The sequence below is a fragment of the Trachypithecus francoisi genome, unplaced genomic scaffold, assembly GCF_009764315.1.
Source record: "Trachypithecus francoisi isolate TF-2019V2 unplaced genomic scaffold, Tfra_2.0 Lachesis_group6, whole genome shotgun sequence".
In the NCBI taxonomy this organism is placed as follows: domain Eukaryota; kingdom Metazoa; phylum Chordata; class Mammalia; order Primates; family Cercopithecidae; genus Trachypithecus; species Trachypithecus francoisi.
This window is the reverse complement of record NW_022681471.1, coordinates 39,569,486-39,591,097: the sequence shown is the minus strand read 5'-3', so window position 1 is coordinate 39,591,097 and position 21,612 is coordinate 39,569,486. Positions and strand designations below refer to the sequence as shown.

Genomic DNA, 21,612 nt, shown 5'->3' with positions numbered 1-21,612 from the left:
TGTTGGGCAGGGAGGTGGGGGAGGGATGTCAGAGGAAGCCAAAATACACCCCAAATTAAATAATAACAGTAAGAGTAATAACAGTAATAATAAAGGTGGCAGCCACGTGAGCAGCACACTCTCCAGGTCCTTCCAGCACACAGCAGCCTGAATCACTCCCTACTGACACGTTAACCAGGAACAACAAGCCGCCTGCAGACAACAGAATCACATGATTCCATGCAAGCCCTGACCTGCCTCCCCCACTTCCCTCCCTTCATCCTGCTCCTTCCTAAGGCTACCTGGGCAACTGGGGCTCTGCAGAAAAGGGGACATAGCATACATGCAGGACAAAGGCTAGTGACTAAAATCAGGATCCTCCCCAAAGTTGGGGGAATGGGGTGGGGTAGGGGGTACACTCCTCCCAGAGACAGTAGTAAGGACACAAAGGGAAAGTAAAAGCCACTCCACCCAGCTGACATAGCACCTTCCACCCTGCCACATCGATGACTGGGAGTCCTCACCCTCTGCAGCCACACACACATGCACACATGTGCACGCACACACACTCCACACACCTGGCACACACATGTGCAATCCTGCACACACACTCTCACCAGAGCAGGTGCCACCCAATAGCCTGGAACTCAACTGATCCTCACCACAGAAACTGCCTTTCCCAGGCTCTGCAATGGCGAATCGGTGAATCTGTGAATCCTGGAGCAGGCTGCAAATTCCTGATGGTTTCTCTTGCACAACCAGCTCTGCTCTGAACTACAGAGTTAGGTCACCCTTAGATTCCACTAAACAAGGATTTCAAGAAACCTCAGATCTGGGCATGATTTCAACAATTGAAAGGAGGTGGCTGCTTTATAAACAGAAATGATTTAATTTTTAAAGGCAGTTGATAAATATATAAATCCAGGATGCAGAAAAGGTTCAGCACTTAGAAAGACAAAGATTCTGAAATTTTAAAATTCTTCAGATGGCTTGGCTTTGTTTCTCATCTGGAGTTCTGGGCATTCAAGGTATTTATTTTTTAAGTGGGGAGAGGAAGACATAAGAAAGATGAAATAATAAAAGGATTGTTTATAATTTTGTTCATTTTAACAGCAGATCTCCAGCAGTTCACTGCATCTCTAAAAGCAAACAAATGTTTTCTTAACAGCAATTTGTTCAAAAAGCTTGCTTTGCATCCTGATCTGTAATTTGTGGATTAAGGGCTCAGAATGTAGTCTTCTAATTGGCTGCTGCTAGCAGCAGTTACTTGGAAAGGTACTCACAAACTGTATAGCTAGTTGGTTAAAGGAAATAGAGGAGGGAAAATGTGTCACCACCTTAAAGCAGTACACTTCTGGAAAGCAGTTCAACTACCTCCTTTTGCCAGTAATTTGTCAATAGGTGCCACTCCCTCACGTAGGGCCCTGCAACAATTTTACAGCCAGAATTTGCCTGATGCAGACCCACATTTCATATGGAGCATCCTCCCACTAGGGCCATTTTAGGTTTGCTTATTCATCAAGCATTATCAAGCACTCTGCTGCTCTCCCATAGAGAAAAACTTGTTACAGGAAAACTGTGTATTAAAATGTTGCTCAACAAGGGTAGATCAGCATGGGCTCTGTTGCTTTTGAGGACAGAAAGAAAGAGAAATCCACAGATAACTTAGGTGGGAGGATAAAAAAAAATGTATCTTCCTGTAAAATACATGCAGCTAAATTTCTCCGGTGGTTAATCAGGATGGGAAAAAAGAAAAAAAAGAAAAACAAAAAAAACAAAAAAAAACCTCTTTGGGCTCCCTATTATTTATTTAGGGAGATCAAAGGGCTTTTCCATCTAGCTTCAAACACTGTGGGAGTCATTTCAGATCACAAACAATACTGGTGAATGAGTTCTGAAAATAGCCTTCCTAGGAAGGCAGGCTGTATGCTGAGTGGGGCTGTGGCTTCTGCTCCACACCCCAGCCAACACACTCCCCTCCCACAAGGCAACAGACGTCAGCCCATCAACAGACTCTTCCATACTGATGGGAAAAGTAAAACAGAAACCCCCAGCTTCATTGATATTTTGCTGGCTTGAATGGGTTTCCACTAAGTGAAGCAGTCTTGAACAGACCAACCTTTCCCCTGGGTCTTCCGTTTCATTGGTCAGATGGGAATCTGGTTCCTGATCTCTTTTAAACCTGAGTGGCCCTGTCGGTTACCCCATTTCCTGTTCCAAGACACTTATCAGAACATAGGCTCCTGTCCTTTGAAAGCTGCACAGAGGAGGTTGAAAAGGGTTAGGAAATCAACCTGGGTTAAGAGGAAAAAAAAAAATCCTAAACTGGCAAAGTTAGGGGTGGAGTCCAAAGTGAACTGCCTCTGGCTAAAAAAACAGGACCTGGAGGGCAAAACAAAGAAATACCAGGAAATGCTAGGTGCCTTCTCTTACTTTCACCCTACTCCACCCCAGAACTGCCTTCTCTCCTGAGTCACTCAATGAACTTCAAGCCAGAAGGTTTTTTCCAAAATAAGCAAGTAGGGTACAGGAGACAAAGAGGTACACATCAAAGGACATCACAGACCTAGTCTGTGAGCTGCATATAGATGAAGGCTAGCCTAGGACCAAGCACTTCAACCTGATGGCCACCCATCATTACTCACGGTCATGGGGCAGGATACCACACTTAAATGCCACCATCGGTGCCACAGTTTAAACCTTTTTCCTGTCCTATATGTTGAAATACTACTGATCAGAGACATGGCCCAAATACTAACAACAGGAACAATGAACAGAATCATAGAATCATAAGATTTAGTGATATAGCAGTGGGACAAAGGACCTCTGAATAATTAAGAAGTATATATAGGAACAACTAAGTATATAAGACAGAAATGGTAATATTTTTCCTTCTGTATTTTAGCATCTGACCAAAATTTCTAAACGATGTGATGGGAATTTAACTCAAAGGTTTAAAAATGTGACAGGCAACTAATAAATTCTCTACCAAAAAAAGATACAACAGTCCAGATTTCATAAACTGCAAGCATAAGGCAAGTAACATTCTAACCTACATACATATATAGCTCCCCCACCATAACATCTGGGTATTGTTAGTGTCCAAAAGAATAATGGTAATTCTATGGAGAAATGATAACTGACAAGAAATACACAGATTTGTTTGCAAAAATAAATGACGAGAACTTCATGGAGGGGAATATGTGCAAGTGACAGGATGTTCCAGACTAATTAAAATGCAAGGTAATTTGCTTCTACTTCTCAAGGAGGGCTTATGAGAAACATAGACCCCTTCTTCAACATCCTAGGAGACAGAACAGCAAATAGCTACTAAAATCAAGACTTTTGCTCCTGTTCATCCACTAGGCAGTTGAGGCCATGCTCAACCTACAAAGCTAAGGGATTGTTAATACAGTGCTAATTATGGCTACAGAGGCTACAAATTCAGGTTGGCAGGCAATTCTCTAAGCCAGAGGCCTGTCATGCATTGCAGAGTTTGTCATACCAAACAGCTGCCCATTCCTTCCCTAAGATTCCCAACACACAGCAGAAGCTGGTTGGGGATGAGGTCAGGAAATGACAGAAAGAGAACTCTCTTACCTGGCTGCTCCATACTCAGGGGGATGCTGATACCTCATCAGTTGCCCCTCTGTTCTCCCTGGCTGGTTCAGGCGATGCTCACTATAGAAGTGCCCTGGCTCTTGGGGCTTGCACACTACAGATTGGGGTGGCATGCCCTTGAAGGGATACTCTGGTGGGGGGCCTCGGTGTTCCATGCCCTTCAGGCTATGCTGGTTAGGAAGTGGCCCTTGGGCCTTGTAGAATTCACTGGAACTTGTGGGATTCTTGTACAGGTCATTGGGTTGTGGTGGGGAGAGGGGAGCACTGGTAACAGGTGGATGGGCCTTAACTCCACTGGTGGCCAGTGACATCTGCATTAGTCGTTCACTCAAGGAACGGACATGCCCTTGCTTAAGGTCTCTAAGTCCTTCATCTTGGTGCATCTTTCCAGGATTGAGCCGCTGAACTGATGGGCGTCCCTCGGTCCTCATCTTCTGGTTGGTGACTCCAGTGACATAGAAGGCAGCTCCAACACTGGCATGCTGTTGGCCCCGAAAGTACTGGGACTGAACCTTGGCTTCTTCATAAGTCGGGAGTTCTTCATTATTCTGCATTCTAGGAGACAGCTGCTTCTCCATGATGATGTTTTCTGACTGGATTTCCTGCCCCTGGGGTTCTTGTCGAGCAGCATGAGCCACAAGCTGTTGGTGGTGGTCTTGGGGACTCAACACATCACTCTGAGGGCCCAGGTTCCCACTGCCAGTGGGGAAAGGAGGGCCATTCCCTGTGGCTTGCTGGTGTATGGCAAGTAGGCTGCGATTCTCACTAGGATTGCCATAGCGAAGCTGCTCTTGTAGCAAACGCTGCAATACTGTGGTCCCTCCACTTGGTTGTTCTTCAGAATTTCTCATCTCTATTGCTGGTGGTGCCTTGTGAAGAGAGAGAGAAATTGGGCACCTGGGCTGCCCTTGACCTGGGAAGGGGAAACAGGAAGCTTAACACCCAGTTGATGGATAAATTAGTCCTCTAAAGGGAATGAAAATGGATATTGGAGGGTGAGGATTCTATTGCAGAAACAAAGTAGAGAATTGAACCTAGAATTAATAGATTTTGGGGGATTCCAGGCCCTAGCACTGATATGATGAGGAAAGTGGAGGCATAAGAGCTCTAGGTTTCCTCTTTCACTTTTAGCATGAGTTAAATATTCAATCTGGACTTAACTCCTAAGAATGCTTGAGAACCTGGAACAGTCAAGTAGGGTAATTAAAGTGGGTAACTTTTCAAGGTCCATATTCACAGGCTTCATCTCTCTGTATTCTATTTAAGGTAAAAATCCAAATCTTATTACTGTGGAGTGGGGGCAGGACAGTGGGGAAAATTACCCCATAACAGGATTTGTAAAGCAGCTCAGCATATGAAGCGAGCTACAAAATGCAAAATAAAGACTCAAATAAATAAAAGGTGAAGAGAGCTTGGCTTGCACCAGATAGTAATGATCCCTGCCTCGATGCAAATCTTTTTCTCTGATCTCATAAGGCTCTGAAACATCTTTTTTTAAAAATCATTTTTGTAGTGTCCATTTTGGATGCTGCTTGGCTTAATAAGAGAAGGACTTAGAATACGTATTACTGACAAAGTTGCCTTTCAGCCCTCCCGAAATAGTCATCGAGATTTGTTGTTGTCGTTATTGGGTAGGAGAAGCTTAAAGGGGAAGCCTCTTTTATTTGAAGTGTGCCTCTGACAAAATTTAGAAATTGAAAAATATAAAGATCATCCTTCTGGAAAGGGTGTATGATTAGCATATCCCCTCCCTCACCACCAATTCTTCTAAACAGGTAATATGGGTTGACTGAAACTGATAACTTTAGTAACACAATTTAATATTCAAATTCTAATCATACTATTGGTTTACAGGGTATACAACTGATTCCTCTTTTCTTAACATCTATTTTCTCAAATGAAAAATGACTTTTAGATGACTTCTCTCTCTCAGCACTGTACAGTACACACTAATTCATTAGAGATTCAAAAATTCTTTGGACAGAATCTGTCATGTTAAGTATTGGAATTAAATAATAACGTTCAATAATGAAACTCTCACTCTAAGGATCTTTAGTAATTGGTGGAGAATGAAGATAATGTCACACAAAAAGTCACAATAAAGGTCAATTTAACCCGCATCAGGTTTCTAGATGGCAACTCTGGATCCCTGGCTCCCAGGCTCTTATTTCTATGATATTAAGTGGCCTGCAATCTCTCTGGAAACATGAACCCCCTTTCTTTGGTCATGCAGAGACAGAGTGACCCAGAATGCATATATAGTATATGAAGAAAGTTCATCTTCTCTCTTTCTTCACTTCTTGTTGGTTACTGCTACCTGGCTTCCAACTGTTGTGCTGGGCAGTCTGACAACACGAAGGGACCCTCCAAAGTCCCTTTCATCATATTCTCTTGGGAAGTGCACACCAGTGGGGTAAGCAACCAGTCCCGTTTCCGTTCCTCCCAATGTGCCTCCAGAACTCCTGTACTTGAACTGTCAAATTGGGATATTCTGATAGGTTGACAAGCATAATATATAAATCTTTTTTGGTGCCCAAAACTAGAGAGATGACTACCAAATTACTTTTCCTTGCTCAAAAAATGGAAACAGGAACACGTATGGTGTTAAAGCAAAAATGACTTACATACGCTCCCTGCAAGGCAGGGAAATGCAGACACTGACTGAGCTGCCCTGGACCCTGAAAAGTATACCACCCCCTCCCATGTCACATCCACCCCACCCTGCATGCACACAGTCACACATGCATACACACATGCACGAGCGCGCATGCGCGCGCGCGCGTACACACACACACACAAACACACACACACACACACACACACAAAAATATTCCATACCTATTTCTGCTTTCTTTTAGGCTTAAAGCCTTGATCAGGATAGGGAATTCTTGCTTATGAGCAGCTCCAGAAACCGCAACGGCAGATTCCCTCTCCCCTAACACTCAGGTTCAGGGTAAGCGCCGCCAAGAGTCCAACCACTGGTCACTCTGAAATGTTCAGGAGGGGAAGGGAGGGAGAAATAAAAACGTCGTTTCTATTTTGCCACCAATGGCCAGCAGTTAACCAAACCAGTTCTTCCAAGAGAATGACTTGTCCTCCTATGGTGCTTGGTTTTTAAATGAGTAGCAGAGTCCATCTCCACTAGGGCAGAAAAGAAACCTCAGTATCCAGCAGCTGTGTCCGGAAAGCCAGGCCGGTCTCCAGTGATGGAAATGTTCAGGTCTGAGACTAGAAAGGCTTGCTCTGTTCTGACCTCACAGCCCTAGAAAGCTACCACTTCCATTCCAAGTTGGAATGGTGGATGATGACAAAAGCCAAAACCACTGTCACCTTTAGGGTGCAACCTTTAAACTGCTATTAGTAGCAGGGGATGTTAGTGAGGCTCACTGTCCCACATCCCAGAAGGGAGTGCAGTCATCATAAGGTAGGTTTTTGGTCAAAAAAAGAACACTCAGTGAGGCTCCCAATTTGAGTGCCTCAAGCTCAGATAGGTGGGGCGGGAGGGGGGCGACTTCTTTTCAACCATGTCACTAAGTATTTATTGCGTATCGACTATTCCACACATTTGTCAGCCTCATGCTAGACACAATAAGGGCTACAAAAACACATAAAATATAATCCCTGCCCTCATGGAGCTTACACTCTGATCATCTGATCAACGGTCCATCCATTCTTGGAGTAGGAAAGTAGACTGCCCTTCCCAACATAGACTGCAACCCTTCTCCAAGCAGAAGATGCCTCCACTTGTTTCTTGGCACTTCCATTGCCCCGGTGTCTCAGCAAAAAAAAAAAAAAAACTCACTGACTTACATTATATAGACTAGATGCAAATGCATAATAGACCTGGATTTGAGATAGTCCTTATGTCTAATTTCTGCTTGGACTCTCTGCAAAGCCTTGTCAGCCTAATCAAAATGATTCTAAGACTCAGGAGTTTAAGTGAGATGCACATGAACCACATTCCTATCTTCTGTCCTGGCCTACCTATGATTCATTCATATCACTTAAAGGAAAGGCTTAATCCACTCCATGAGAGGAGGAAAGCAATGCAAAAGAAGTACACAAACATCTCTGTATTTTGAGAGCATGTTCAAAACATTCAAGTTTGTAAAAAATCCACAAAACCACAAAGTGATTAATTTAACATTATTTCCTTGCAATGTTGCCAAAAATAAAGTGAACAGACATACAGTGAACAAACACGGAAATGTGCCTTTCCATCTTGTTTTGGCACAGCATATAATCATGATCAAAAGCATAATCATCTCAAATCTGCAAGGTAATTATTTTAGGGTGTCTCCCCTAGTTTTGAAGCAGAGGAACAACTTCTAATTGGAATCAAAGCTGGACTTTTAACAGAGCTATGGTACATAACCACCGGCTTCTATTGTCCAATTCTGAACAAAACATTCATCCTTTTTTTTTTTTTTTTTTTTTTTCAACTGAAACACCAGAAAACCGCCCAAGGCTTTTAAACTTGAGTCCCTGGAGAGAAACTACCATATGATTATTTTCCAGTACGATTTAGATTCTTCAGGCTGATATTACTGATTTTCTCCTGATACTCAGCTCTTCACTGAGAAAACTTTACTCGTGCAAGGTCTTTCTTCTCTCAATTTTGTCCTCTGTATCCTTTTCTTATTTATTTATTTATTTAATCTATTTTTGAGATAGAGTCTTGCTATGTCACCCAGGCTGGAGTACAGTGGCAGGATCTCGGCTCTCTGTAACCTCTGCCTCCCGGGTTCAAGTGATTCTCCTGCCTCAGCCTCCCATGTAGCCAGGATTACAGGTATGTGTCACCATGCCTGGTTGATTTTCATATTTTTAGTAGAGTCAGGGTTTCGCCATGATGGCCAGGCTGGTCTTGAACTCCTGACCTCAGGTGATCTGCCTGCCTCGGTCTCTCAAAGTGTTGGGATTACAGGCGTGAGTCATCACACTCGGCCCCTCCATATCCTTTTCAAAACCCAAATCACTTTATGTTAACTGGACACAGATGGTTCCCCTACCCTCACCCACCTCGTGCCATCTTTGTCTCTGTTTAAAACAAAAAAAAAAATCAGCCTAAGGAAAAAGCTTTGCAGAGTCCTCTCCAGTTTACTATTTTCTTCTTGAAGAACTTATGTTCATCTACATGTCAAGAGTCACATAACGAGGAAAACACTACTCCACGTATTTGAGAAAGGAAAGGAAAAGACTCCTTGTTTCATGCACAAGAACTAAAATAGTATGAACTCTGTAACCTTTAATCTCCCTATAGCTTTAATCATGCCACTGCCAGGGGTCTGACATCATCTTCAATCAGTAAAATAACTTTGTTTCTCCTGGGCACACAGACTGTCTCTGAGAATATTTGATAGGAAAAAAAAAAATAATTGTGGTCCTGTCTTTAAAAATGCAATTTGAATCTATATAATCAACTGTTCTATAACAACAACAGGGAAGCAAGGCCAAGCTAAATTCTTACTCCATTTGCAGTCATTGGCCTCTTTCAATACACCTGTGAGGTTGAGCCAAAACATATTAATGAAGGCCGAGACGTTTCCCAAGACAAGTCCCAGAAAATCCACATTACAAGGTGGTCAGGACAGACCAAATTCCCACCCTTCAAATAAATTTTGCAATACGCCTATAAGATCTTCTTTCTATCTCCTCTTCTATACCCTCCCAAATTCTGCCCCTACCTCTCATTCTACCCAACCAGGATAAAGAATCTAAGCCTAAGAAAGCTGTTTCTCTGCTAAATCTTGGTCAACTTGTTTCATCCAATTTGACTCCCTTATCTGGGCCAGTTCAAAGTTTTCCCTGTACCTATGTGTATGTATTTGTGCAAACACACACACACACACACACACAAAACCTCTCACAAAAAGCGAGAGGCCCCAGTAAATTCTTACTTTCTCTCAGGTTGGTCCATATTGTAGCCAAAGTACCCTAGAGAATACCTGCCCCAACACTCTTGCAACCTAAGATACCAATTCACTTCATTTGGGATGTGAAAAACAATGGTTCTTTTGCAGGTTATCGCTAAACCTTCAACAGGTAACGGGTAGGCATCATAAACACCGTGGCACAGAGTCTGGGCCTAGAGTCACACTGCCCAAGTTTAAATCCTGAATATATGTCTTACTAACAGACCTTGTACATGTCTCTTGATCTCCCAAGTCTCATTTCATCATCTGCAAAATAGGATAATGGTGCTCATACTTCATAGGGTTGTTACAAAGATTACGGGAATTAATCCATGTAGAGTGCTAAGTATGGAGACTGGCACATAATAAGGCCTCAATAAAAGTAAGCTATCACTATCACTGTTATTTCAAAGTAGCCTTTTTTTTTTTCTTTTGAGAAGTGTACAGCAATTTTATGAAGTTTTTTTTTTTTTGTTTTTTTTTTTAAAAAAGAACCTTTATTTGCAACTCAGTCTACTACACAGGGGTCCTTAGATCATTGAAACCCAGAACTGGAAAGGCTCTTGGGAGACCACCCTGTGGTCCCACCCTCTTCTTGTATAGATGAAGATGCCAGGGCCTCAAAGGCTAAGAGAGAGCCAGGACCAAAATGAAACTTTTTATAATGCTTAGGGCAAGAACCCTTCCACTACCACATATTATCTAGCATTATTTGCCTGTACAAAGAAGATGCTTAATAACTACTTATTACATAGAATTGACCCTGGTTTTAAAAGACTATAAACCTGCTTTAATGCTACCACTGATTTTCCAGTTCCATTGGAAGTAAAATGTTAATGGAAGGAAGGAAAATTCAAGGAGGTAAGGGGGAAGTGTTCAGCTAGAAGTACTACTATAGAAAGGCTTTGCAAATTCACTTTTTAGGCTAAGATGTGAGGTGGATTGAACAGCAACATGAACCTCCAGGGATCGATGTCTCCAGGCCCCCTGTTTCAGGTCTGTTCAATATCATACCAGCTTGGCATTTGCTCTTACTTAATTCTAGCATTAGTTCAAGAAAAGGCTTAAGAGAAGAGTCAGCCCCGACTCTTCTTTGTTCCTATCTCTACCTCTATGATATAGTTTGGAGGTATGTCCCTGCCCAAATCTCATGTTGAATTGTGAGGTTTGGTGGGAAGTGACTGGATCATGGGGGCAGATCTTCTTGGTGCTGTTCTGACAGTGAGGGAGTTCTCATGAGATCTGGTTGTTTAAAACTGTGTGCCATCTTCCCCTGTTGCCTCTTGCTCTTGTTCTTGCTTTTGCCATGTGATGTGCCTGCTCCCCCATCGCCTTCTGCCATGATTGCAAGCTTCCTGAGGCCCCCGCCCCAAAGCCAAGTAGATGTTCGCACCATGCTTCCCATAAAGCCTGCAGAACTGTGAGCCAGTTAAAACTCTTTTCTTTATAAATTACCCTGTCTCAGGTATTTATAGCAATGCAAGGACGACTTAATACACTCTATTGCAAACACCGCAATTATTTTTGCACCACCCTATTAGATTAGGTTGAAAAATTATTTTAAGAACCACAGCAAGGCCTTGGCATTTCCAAATCTTACTGAGGATCAGTGTGAGAGATCCGTTTCTGGGATGGTAACTCAAGGTCTTGGTCGTTTTTGGTCACAGTTTGACTTTGCCTTGCTCTGAAGCAATTACCTTGAACATGTTTATAGGCAACAAAGGTGATCAACCCTGAAGTGGATGTGAGCAGTGACATACTGTGTAGCAAGGAGAATCCTGTTGCCATCTCCCTCTATCCCCCAGCACACACATCCATTCCCAAAGAGGAGTAGACTATGTCTTCACATCCCCTTCTTTATTATCTCAGGAAAAGTATAAAGGGTCCCTGTAATTAGATGGAGTCTAAAATGAGAAAAGTTTAAGAATATACCTAGAAGCTGCCTGCTTCACCAATCTCTAACCTCCAATGCCAGACCACCCATTTTTCATGTCTACTTATATTTTATTTTACAAGTAATATAAGCACAGCATGCACATATTTTTAATAAAGAAAAAAATCACTTACAATCCCAGCACCTCAACTTAAGCATTGTTAACATTATATTTCCTTTAGTGTTCCTATGTGTATTTGTGTTTTTACAAAGCAATGAATTATTAATAAGATGTAATTCTGGATCCTGCATTTCACCTCATCATAAATACTTTTTCCATATTGTGGCATAACTTCATAACATCGTAATGGCTGCATAATGGTGCATTAAACAAGTGTATCAGCATTCACTTACCCATTCTTCAATTATTAAGACATGTAAATTGCTTCCAATTTTATGCTAGTCTAAATAATGTTACAAAAACACTTTGTGATTGAACCTTTTTCAATACTGTAGGTTGTTTCTTCATGATAGAATCCTAGAAGTGAAACTGATGGGTCAAGAAGCATAAATGTTTTTAGACAACCCACTAAAAAATAAAATTAGCGAAACACCAGAGTCCCATGAAATCCCTCCCTCATTTAACGAAAAATTATCCTGCTCTCATTTTTCCATCAGGGCAGAGCAGGGCTCCTGGGAGGGAAAGAAGCCAAGAGAAGCAGTGTAGTATCCCAGTGGCTTGCGAAATGGCAGAGTGGAATGTGGGCTCCCCTGTGAATCCAGCTTGCATGCACTTGCCCCAAATTGCCACCCAGCCAAGAAGCTAATTAGTAAAAGCATCAGGTGGGTGAGAACAGGTTCATGGCCTGTAATAGCTTATATCATCTTTCATTTTTGCCCTTGGAAAGATCTGACAGTCAGCTTGAAGACATTCAGTTCTTGTGACCCAACCTGCTTACATTCTGAGAATTGAATTTGTCAGTTTTTAAATCCCAATCTTCAATATATCTTAAGGGACATTTTGCTTTATAGAACTAAGCAGGCATGATCAATGAGCCTGTGAGTGTAGCTCTATTTTCAGCCTCAGTTAAGGTGGCACATTTAAGGTCAGCCCTGTTTAGTATTATATGACTAAGTGACACCTGTCTTAAATGGTCAATGTATTATAGACAGAGGTTTATTTTGCAGACCTGACCATAAAAGTCATCCAGTCCTAAAGCAGGGGAGGCAATAGGTCAGAGATGCCCCTGGTTTAGCAAGAGTAGACACAACAGGCATTCTTTCCGTGACTTCTTAGCCAGAACTCTCAAAATAAGGCAATTCTGCTTTCTACCTTCTCTTTGAAGATTTTTCCCTAATCCCTCCCCATCTATTCCTGACCTCAACTTTGCTCAATATGGAAAATTAACTCTCTATGATGACACTTATCACAGCAAATTTTCCATAAACTTTTATTGAGCACTTACTGTAGCCAGACATTGTGCTAGGTAAGCCCTAGGGTGGCAATAAATAAATAAATAAATAAATAAAACAGAGCCCAGTCCTTGAGGAGCCCCCAGTCAGGCAGAGGAGGCCCAACTCAACAGGAGAACAGAGGTATGAGCCGATAGCTCCAGCAACACATAGTGCTCTGTAAAAAACCCTGGGCTACCTGAAAAATCTCCCAAGAAGAGGAAAACACCAAAAACCTATGAGCTGTGTAGAAGACATGGAATGTGATAACCAACTTGACATCAAAGATAGGTTGAGATACATCTTTGGGAGTCATTAGCATATGGATGACAGCTAAGGTCATAAGAGAGGACTAGACCATATTGACTAGGAACAGAACAGAACCCAGGATGAAACTAAACATGGACTTCTGGAAAAAAAAAAAGGTCATTTAAAGGGTTAGGTACTTTGCAAATGTGGGAGGGAAAGAAATTCCTTTATTTGTCCCCATGGCCTTTCCTCCCATATATCTCCAATCTAGACCTTGGAATACTCAGCTCCAGGGACAGAAATCCCCAGCTGTAGTGTGGAGACAAAAAAAAAGTTAACTCTCACCTTTTAAGCTTCTGAGTGCCCCGGTAGCAATCACCATTACGGGTTGAGCCAGAAACGGAAATGGAAGTTGCTAGACTGTAAGATCTTAGAGGGCATGGGCTGGGTGTGTGATTTTTCATTGTATCCATCCCAATACCTAAAACATTAACTGGTACATAAAATGTGCTTAATAGTTGCATTCTGAGTAAATAACTTTCCCAAAACTTTGCTAGAGGCCACAGCAGGAGAAGAAAACAAAGAAAGACATGGAATAACAATAATAATAATAATGTTATTGTTACCTTTAGTTTCTCAGCCTTCCTTCTAAGGAAACAAAAGCTCTTTCACTTCTGCTATTTTATTTGTCCTTCTCAGCAGCTCTGTGGGGAAATAAAGGCAGATGTGATTAATTCCATTTTAGAACTGGAGAGGGAAGCTCAAGTCCAGAACAGATAGCTAATCATAACTAACTGCAACAGAATTTCACCACTGCCCATTGGTAGGGCCAACATTGGAACCCAGGTCTTGTGACTTCCTTGGTTCTAAGACATAACCCTCCACAGAACCTCCAGTTTTTAAGAGGACAGTTCACAAGAGAAATTCATTAGGAAAGCAAACTCCTGAAGCACTCCAACAGTATCTTGAGCAAGTGAGTGAGCTGCATCTAAAAGAAAGTAATCTGTTCCCCCACGTCAACACTGGGATGACTAAACCCAATTCCCAGTGAGGCTCTACTAACATAATTGAGAGCTCCCTGTTTTGCTGTGCCCCTTTTCAAGGGAGCCCCGTCTGCCTTCAGTCTGGTTTTTGTGTCTGAGTGGGGCTCAGGTGCTGACTGCAGGTGTGGCATCCAGCAGGTGCATGGACAGGAGCCAGCATTTCATATCTTCATACCGAAGGGTCTGAGTCACTCTCCGAAGGCAGAAGGCAGCCCCTCCTCCTCCTGCTGTTGCCTTGCAAGCACAGGGAACCTGCCTTGCCTGTGGTGCCATTGCAGAACTGAATCTAAACCCTGCCTTCCCAAGAAGGACTAGAGTGAGATTAAACCACAAATCATATAACCCAGCTAACTTTCTCACTTGCACAAACTACTGCAGGCATACACCTACGCCGTAGGCACAGTGTCAGAGAACCTAGGTACAGAATGACCGTCACCTAAAGTGATGGGGGGAAAGGAGGGCCACAACAGGCCCATATTTTGTATTTAGCTACACAGCACGGACTCTACTGCAAACGACCCTAAAATCTCAGAAGCAAATACTCACCCCCCTAAAAAAAAAAAAAAAAAAAAAAAAAAAAAAAAAAAAAGGTGGAGTACAGTAAAAAGAACCTGCTAGAAATCTTGCACTCCTGTTCTCACCATAACCTCTCTCCTTCAGGCTTCCAGGGGAGAATCGCTTAGCCTGGTCACAGAAAGCACCAGGTCAGAAAATTCATCATATTTCCCTAACAAAAGCCCAACTGGCAGCCTGAGACAGATAGAATGTTCCTGGGAGTAAAGGGGGTCATCAAAATTTTCTTAGCTTCAAAAATTGTTTGCTTTAAAAAAAAAAAAAATCTGCCTCCCCCACTCTCTCTCTCAGGCACACACACATAGACCAAGAGAAACTAATTGTACAAGAAAAAAAATGAAATCTTACCTTAATAAAATGGTTTATTGTCATTTGTTCTATTTCTCTAATTCATACGGGAAATTCAAATAAGCTTTGGTTTACAGTCCATGATCCAGAAAGCAAAACTGGCTACCACACTAAAATGTGATCATTGTATATAAACATAGTAAAACAAAAATCTGAACTGAAAATCTAAATGTAATAAAGAGGAAATTAGGTTTCTTCAAAACAGGCAATCTAAATAATTTTCCCCATCTGTGATTTTTATCTTAGTTTGCTATCACATGGAACAAATGTCACTAATTCAATGCAAATACATGCCCCTTGAAAACAACCAAAATGAGTAAGGGATGTACTAATTAGCTTCTAATGGGGAAGGTTTTAATTGAGCTATTCTTTAACAATCTTCATCAAAGTTTCCAGGGCAACTTCATAAAAGGATGTCAAACCTGGCCCATATTTTTATTCCCTTAAAAATAATTTTCAAAACACAGAAACACAGAAAGCTGATTTCTCTTCAATGCTGTTAACACTCAGGCCACTACATTTTCTGATGTCAGCAATCCCCTTCCCACAAATATTCCAAGTATGCACCACCGTCATTCTCCTTTCAATTATGTGGTTTCTCTGCTCCTTTACTGATTGAGTCCAGGCCTCTCGGATAATGAGAAGCATGTGCAGGGAAAATATGCTCTTAAAAAACACATACATCAGTTTTATCTGCATTATAAAGGGGAGAGCAGATCATTTGTCCACATCAAAAAGACTGAAATGTGAAGTTTGCTATGGGGTATATATAAGGGGAAAAAAAGATCTGTATCAATGCTAAGGTTGGTAGAGGGGCGGCACAGTTATTGTGATCTGATGTGACACCAATAAGAATAAGGGAGACTCTCCACCAAATCCACCCTTTCTAGCTTGGCCACATTTGTATTTCATGTTATCTTAATGTTTCTTTTGGGGGTATTTAAGTTCTGACATACACATGGAAATGAGCCACGAATTGTACAGCAAGCATAAATATTCCATCATTAATAAAAACCAGCTGTGTATAAAACGCTACAATGGCCGGGTTTCAGTTACTGGCTATCATCAGTATGTGTCACAAGCAAATATTACTGAAAACTTTCTCCCTTAAAACGCACATGCGCACACACACACACAGACGTGTGCTTTATTCTTTTTCACCTTTTGGAGGAGCTTTGAAGAACTCACTGATCTCTATAGTCCTTTTCAACTAACGTTTCTTTTTGAAGCTATTTTTCACCACCCTGTAAGATGCTAGAGTTCTCTTATTTGTACCTCAACTTACCACACAGTACAAAACTGTTTAATTTTTTTTTTTTTCAAAAAGCCGAGAGGGCCAATAATACAAATGTTGGGTTAATGGTAATTACAGTTTGTAAGGCAATGGGGCACCAAAGGGCACTGTATGTTATGAGAGAGCAAAGCTCATTAAAAAGGAACACCTGCTCAAGACCCTATAATAAGCCTGCTTTGCCATCATGCAAACACCTTTCATCCAATAACCTCAAAGCATGTGCCCAATATGAAGCATGCCGAAACACCTCTGTGAGGTATTAATATCCTTGCTTCCCAGAAGGGTAACTGAAGCTTAGAGCGGCTAATTCATTTACCCTTGGTCACATGGTAAGCCAGAGAGGGGCCGGGCAGAGAAAACCAGATCCCGGCTTCAAGTCACACAGGCTAATGATATTTCATAGAGTTAGGGCAAGAGTGAAAGTGCCTTTACAAATGTGAAGGCAAGCCCACAGACTTAAAAGAGTAGATTTTCAACAGCTGCCTTAGGAAACATTGGCAAATACATCCATTTGCATTTTCTCCAGGATCATATATTACCAAAAAAAAAAAAAAAAGTTCCTGTTCCTCATTTGGTACTTTCTAATACTAAAAACCCGTACAGCACTTTCTACTCCAGTTAGAGAAATTTAATCGAATTTATGATGAGCCACTGGTTTCCAGGAATGAATCCATCAAATTTTTTTTTTTTTTTTTTTTTTTGCTCTTGTTGCCCAGGCTGGAGTGCAACGGCGTGATCTCGGCTTACTGCAACCTCCGCCTCCCGGGTTCAAGCAATTTGTCCCTCAGTTTCCCGAGTAGCTGGGATTACAGGCATGCGCCACCACACCCAGGTAATTCTGTATTTTTAGCAGAGACGGGGGTTTCACCATGTTGGACAGGCTGGTCTCAAACTCCTGACCTTAGGTGATCTGCCCGCTACTGCCTCCCAAAGTGCTGGGATTACAGGCGTGAGCCACCATGCCCGGTGAATCCATCAAATCTTAGAGATCACATGTATACCATACCTTTGTTATCAAAGGAAAATTAAAGAACTATGCAACTGAACTTTCACTACGTGGTGAAGACCTCAGATGAAGAATCCATTACGCGTGGGCCATTCTGCTGCTGCACGTATTGTCTTTTATTTAACTGTCTAAAATCCTTAGTTTCTTTGCTATCTTTTAGTCTAATTTAAACATATTATTTTCCATGCTATAAAACAAGTATATCTGTGCTGTCTTGCTTCTCCTTTCTCATTCTGAAGATTTCACAGTCCACCCAAATTTGTACTCACTTGATGGCATATCACTATACAGTGATTTAAAATCATTGCCAATAATTTAGACAAGGTAAACAGTGGACCCTAGTTTTTTGTTGCTGTTGTTGTTGTTGTTAACAAGAATGGGGGAGAGATAACAGGAGGTCAAAGGAATTAAACTAACAGCCTTGCTAGATACATGAACAATCCCTGAATCACAGAGAGTGTTTAGGGATTACTTATTATATCCATTAGCTTCTCCTGGCATTTGAGAAACAAAATATATGGGAGTCTTCATGTGTCCTCCGTCAGATTCTGACTTCTTTCCTCCACATGGGTTTACAAAGCTAAGTCTTAGGTGGGCTCTTATCGAAAAGCAACATTGTATATATCTGTGGCTCCAATTATCTAAAATTCATGTTAGTACAGGAACCAGGACTTGAAAGGAACTAGAGAAAATGAAAGCAGGTGATCTGTTAGGATGATGGAATTCTTGAAGTTTATCTGGATAGAGTCTTAGCTTCTTAATTTGGGGTTGTTAAAATATAAAACATGATGCATCCATATTCATATATCCTTACAGGATCTTTTTTTTTTTTAACATGATGACTAGATGATTGAATTTCTAACAACGGTTGCACTTCATTCTAGTAGCAATCATTCACATTCATACTCGATATTGAGGCCTAGAAAGAAAACCATAAACTTATGAGAACTGGCTCTCAAAATCACCCTGTCCAAACCCACAATTTACAGTGGGAAAAAAAAAAAAAAAAAACTTAACAGAGGTAGTAAACCGAGTTACGGTTGGGCCTAGAGCCCAGGTCCTTCTCACCAGTAGGCTCACTAGGAAATCTTATTGCAGATTCTTAGGTTAAAAGTGGCATCAGTAGCCATTATTTACTAGAAATAACTTTCTAGATCCCTGGGTTAGTCAAATACAGTAACCAGAAATAAAATATTTTACCTATATGGGGTGGATAGTCTCATCCTTAGAATTGTTCAAAATCTATAAAGTCTGGTTTATTTTCAAAAAGTAATACTAGCTTTCTTCTGCAAGCAGTTGTAGGCCGGAGCTAACGTGGCCAGCATTATTACAAGCCAGAATGATTTAGACAATTAACTAACTCCATTCCATATAACAAAAAGATTTCAAAGGCCAAATAATGGCCTCACTTAATTTAAGTGATAATCATTACAAATTCTTATGTATTCCTTTATGCAATAAATATGCTTCAGAGAAGGTCCAGTAAGAGTGAATTTTTATATATCAAGTCATAGTTTAAAGGCACTAACTAGGAAAGCTAGTACTTACAAAGAAACCTGTTGTGGATTCTTTTATAAAGCAAATGACCTCCTATTTTCTTTCTTTCTTTTTCTTTTCTTTTTTTTTTTTTTTTTTTTTTTGTTCAGATTGTGTGTGTTGTGTGTGGAAGGGGCGACTTCCCTCCTTTCTCTGGGTAAAAGGGGTCAGAAGCCCACCATGGAGGAGAGTAATGCAGTATGGCCAGCCTGTTTAATACCCCCTTAGTTCCTGGGACAAAATTCTAACCTTTGACTTGGGGGTGGAACCCTAGATTTTGGACCAAAGTCCACAAAAGGCGGCAAGGAGGGAAAAGTAAGTAAGACTAAAGACAACACATCATAGTAAAACACCAACAAAAATTCCTGGGGACAGGAAATCAATGGATCACAATTCTAAACAATTGGTTTAGTCCCCAGCTAATTAACTTGTCAAGCAGATCACTAAACCTACTGAATCCATGGGAGAAAGAGATGATGTAATAGGAGATTTGGAAACATTTACCCATTTACCATCCTAAAAGGCTCCACTACGACCACACACACCTCTCCCCACCCCTTTCAGTGTGTTTAAGCTGGGCTTAATGGGTGCAAAGGACAATTTCTACCAGACAGTCCCCAAGAATAGACTGTTCTCATGCATTCCAAATGCTCAGTCTCCATGGAGGAGGCTACCTGGTCGCAAGCATTTCCCAAGAGGGAATATATCCTCTATTTCTCCTCATTGGTAACAACTCCTCCACTCCACCCCCACGCCCCAAACAAAACAAAACAACTTCTAACCATCCTGAGAACTTCAGGCAACTTTTCTGGGGTAAAGGAAAAGAAGCGTTAAGAGGGGAACAGGAAAGTGTGAGAAATCCCTCTTGTCTCCAAATGGAAAAAAAGGCCTTAAAAAGCTGGATCAAAGGAAGAAAGGGGGATGGGGAAGAAGGGCCGCTTAATTACAAAGACACCCTTTTAAAGAAGGCGCAGGCCCTGGGAGAGGGCTCTTGGGAGAGGCACAGAAGCAGATGTACCCACTTAGAATTCTGGCACTCAATGGGACCTCAAGGTCATAGTATCCATCCCCCTGCCTTCTGATTAGGCTATTCTTAAAGCATTCTAGAGTCTGATGCGGTCTTTACAAAACCTCAGAAAGAAAAAGCAACTCTACAAATGTCCTACTTGGGAATTAGTCTAATAAATCCAAATTCATAAACCAGAAATGAGATTTTAATTTCCAAATCCAAAACTGCATCAACTACGAATTATTAAAATTCCCTTTCTAAAATCTTTTAAATAGGTAAACAGATCTGCAAATTTCATGTAAAAGTGACTCCACATCCAATTGTGGTCAGAGGCTTACTTCACATCTAGACCATGAAGGTAGAAAAAGCACTTTCAATTTTACAAAGTCACAAACTTTTCCAAGGAAGAAGTAATTTAAAATGAAGTATGATGTAGTGCCAGAAAGTGTCTGTCAATGACGCCGGATAAATCCATACAGAATAGTTGGAACCTGAGTTATCATCTGTAAATAGAGGCAACTACTCTACAACCACCTGGCTGTTAAAATGTCCCAGGCTAGTTATAAAATGTAGTGTAGTCAGGCCAGCTTTTCCCTCCCAGCTGATCTGAAACAGGATAGCCTTTAAAATTGTCACCCTGTAACGTTCCTTCTTTACCTTCCTACTTTCCTTTCCCTCATTAAAATCAACCAAAGTTATTTTTAAATGGACGTAAATAATGTGTTCCCAAATAAGCAATAGGTTAAGGACATCTCAGTAATAAGTCTTTGAACACCATCACTTACAACCTTGACGCACTTGTCCAACTGAAGATAGGTGGGAGATGGATGAAAATGTATACCACATTCAAAATGGCATTTCAAACTGTTCTTAGCTACTAAATGAGGGTGCTGAAAGGTCTAACTGAGAAGGCTTCACAAAGGCTGGCCTGAGAAAGAACTTTTCACAAAGCCTAGCTCAAGGAGACTTAAATACCCTTAGCCCTTCATCATTGAAGATTATGGTGACTAATTATCTTCCTCTCTGAATGGGAGAAGAGGGTTATATTCATAAAAGTTTTAAACTGCCTCCCAACTTCCACTCTTCATGGCAGGGAGGGAGGACAACTGAACTAAACATCCCAGGTTGTTGAAAAATTCGTTCTAAAACATACACTAGAGATTGAAAATCCTGTTTCTCACCAACTTTCTCTTTCCTTGCTCATTTAATTTTATTTAGTCCCTTTATGCAATTATTATATTATCATTAGTGGCAATTTACCAGGAACTGCTCACAGTCTATTGAAGACTGTTATTTTCCCTCCCACTTTTCTTTCTCTTCATTTTCACATACCCACGAAGCCCATCTTACTGTTGAAGCACCAACGTGCCGTGGCCCAGGCTTGGACCCTCAAGACACCTGCCTGATCCCCCAAAACTATTTACTGACATCTTTGGATCTTCTAAGCAGATAGGAGCAACTCCCTCCTCACCATTACTATCACCACCACAGGCACCACAAACGCCACCACACATCTCAAAGAGTAGCCTTGTGTTTTAGTTTACACAGACTTTAAAACTTCAAGAATTCACAGTCCTACCCCTCCTGCTCCCGCCTCAGGGAGTGTGAGTCCCCACCCCAAGCCTAAGCACTTAGGAGAAACCTATCTAGTTATCTGAGATAAGCACTGACATGCATGCTGGGCTAAATGTAGATTTCAGCTTCCCTCAGGTCT

General features: G+C 41.4%; 1 protein-coding gene across 1 annotated transcript in view; it reads right to left on the bottom strand.

Annotated features, from left to right (window-relative positions):
* The window catches only part of AMOT (angiomotin), a 68,346-nt gene that overhangs the window by 45,934 nt on the left and 800 nt on the right, over positions 1 to 21,612 (bottom strand). Inside the window, 2 exon segments of the mRNA XM_033201270.1 lie at positions 3,580 to 4,513; positions 13,716 to 13,793. Of these exon segments, the coding sequence (XP_033057161.1) occupies positions 3,580 to 4,451 (872 nt within the window). The 5' untranslated portion in view covers positions 4,452 to 4,513; positions 13,716 to 13,793.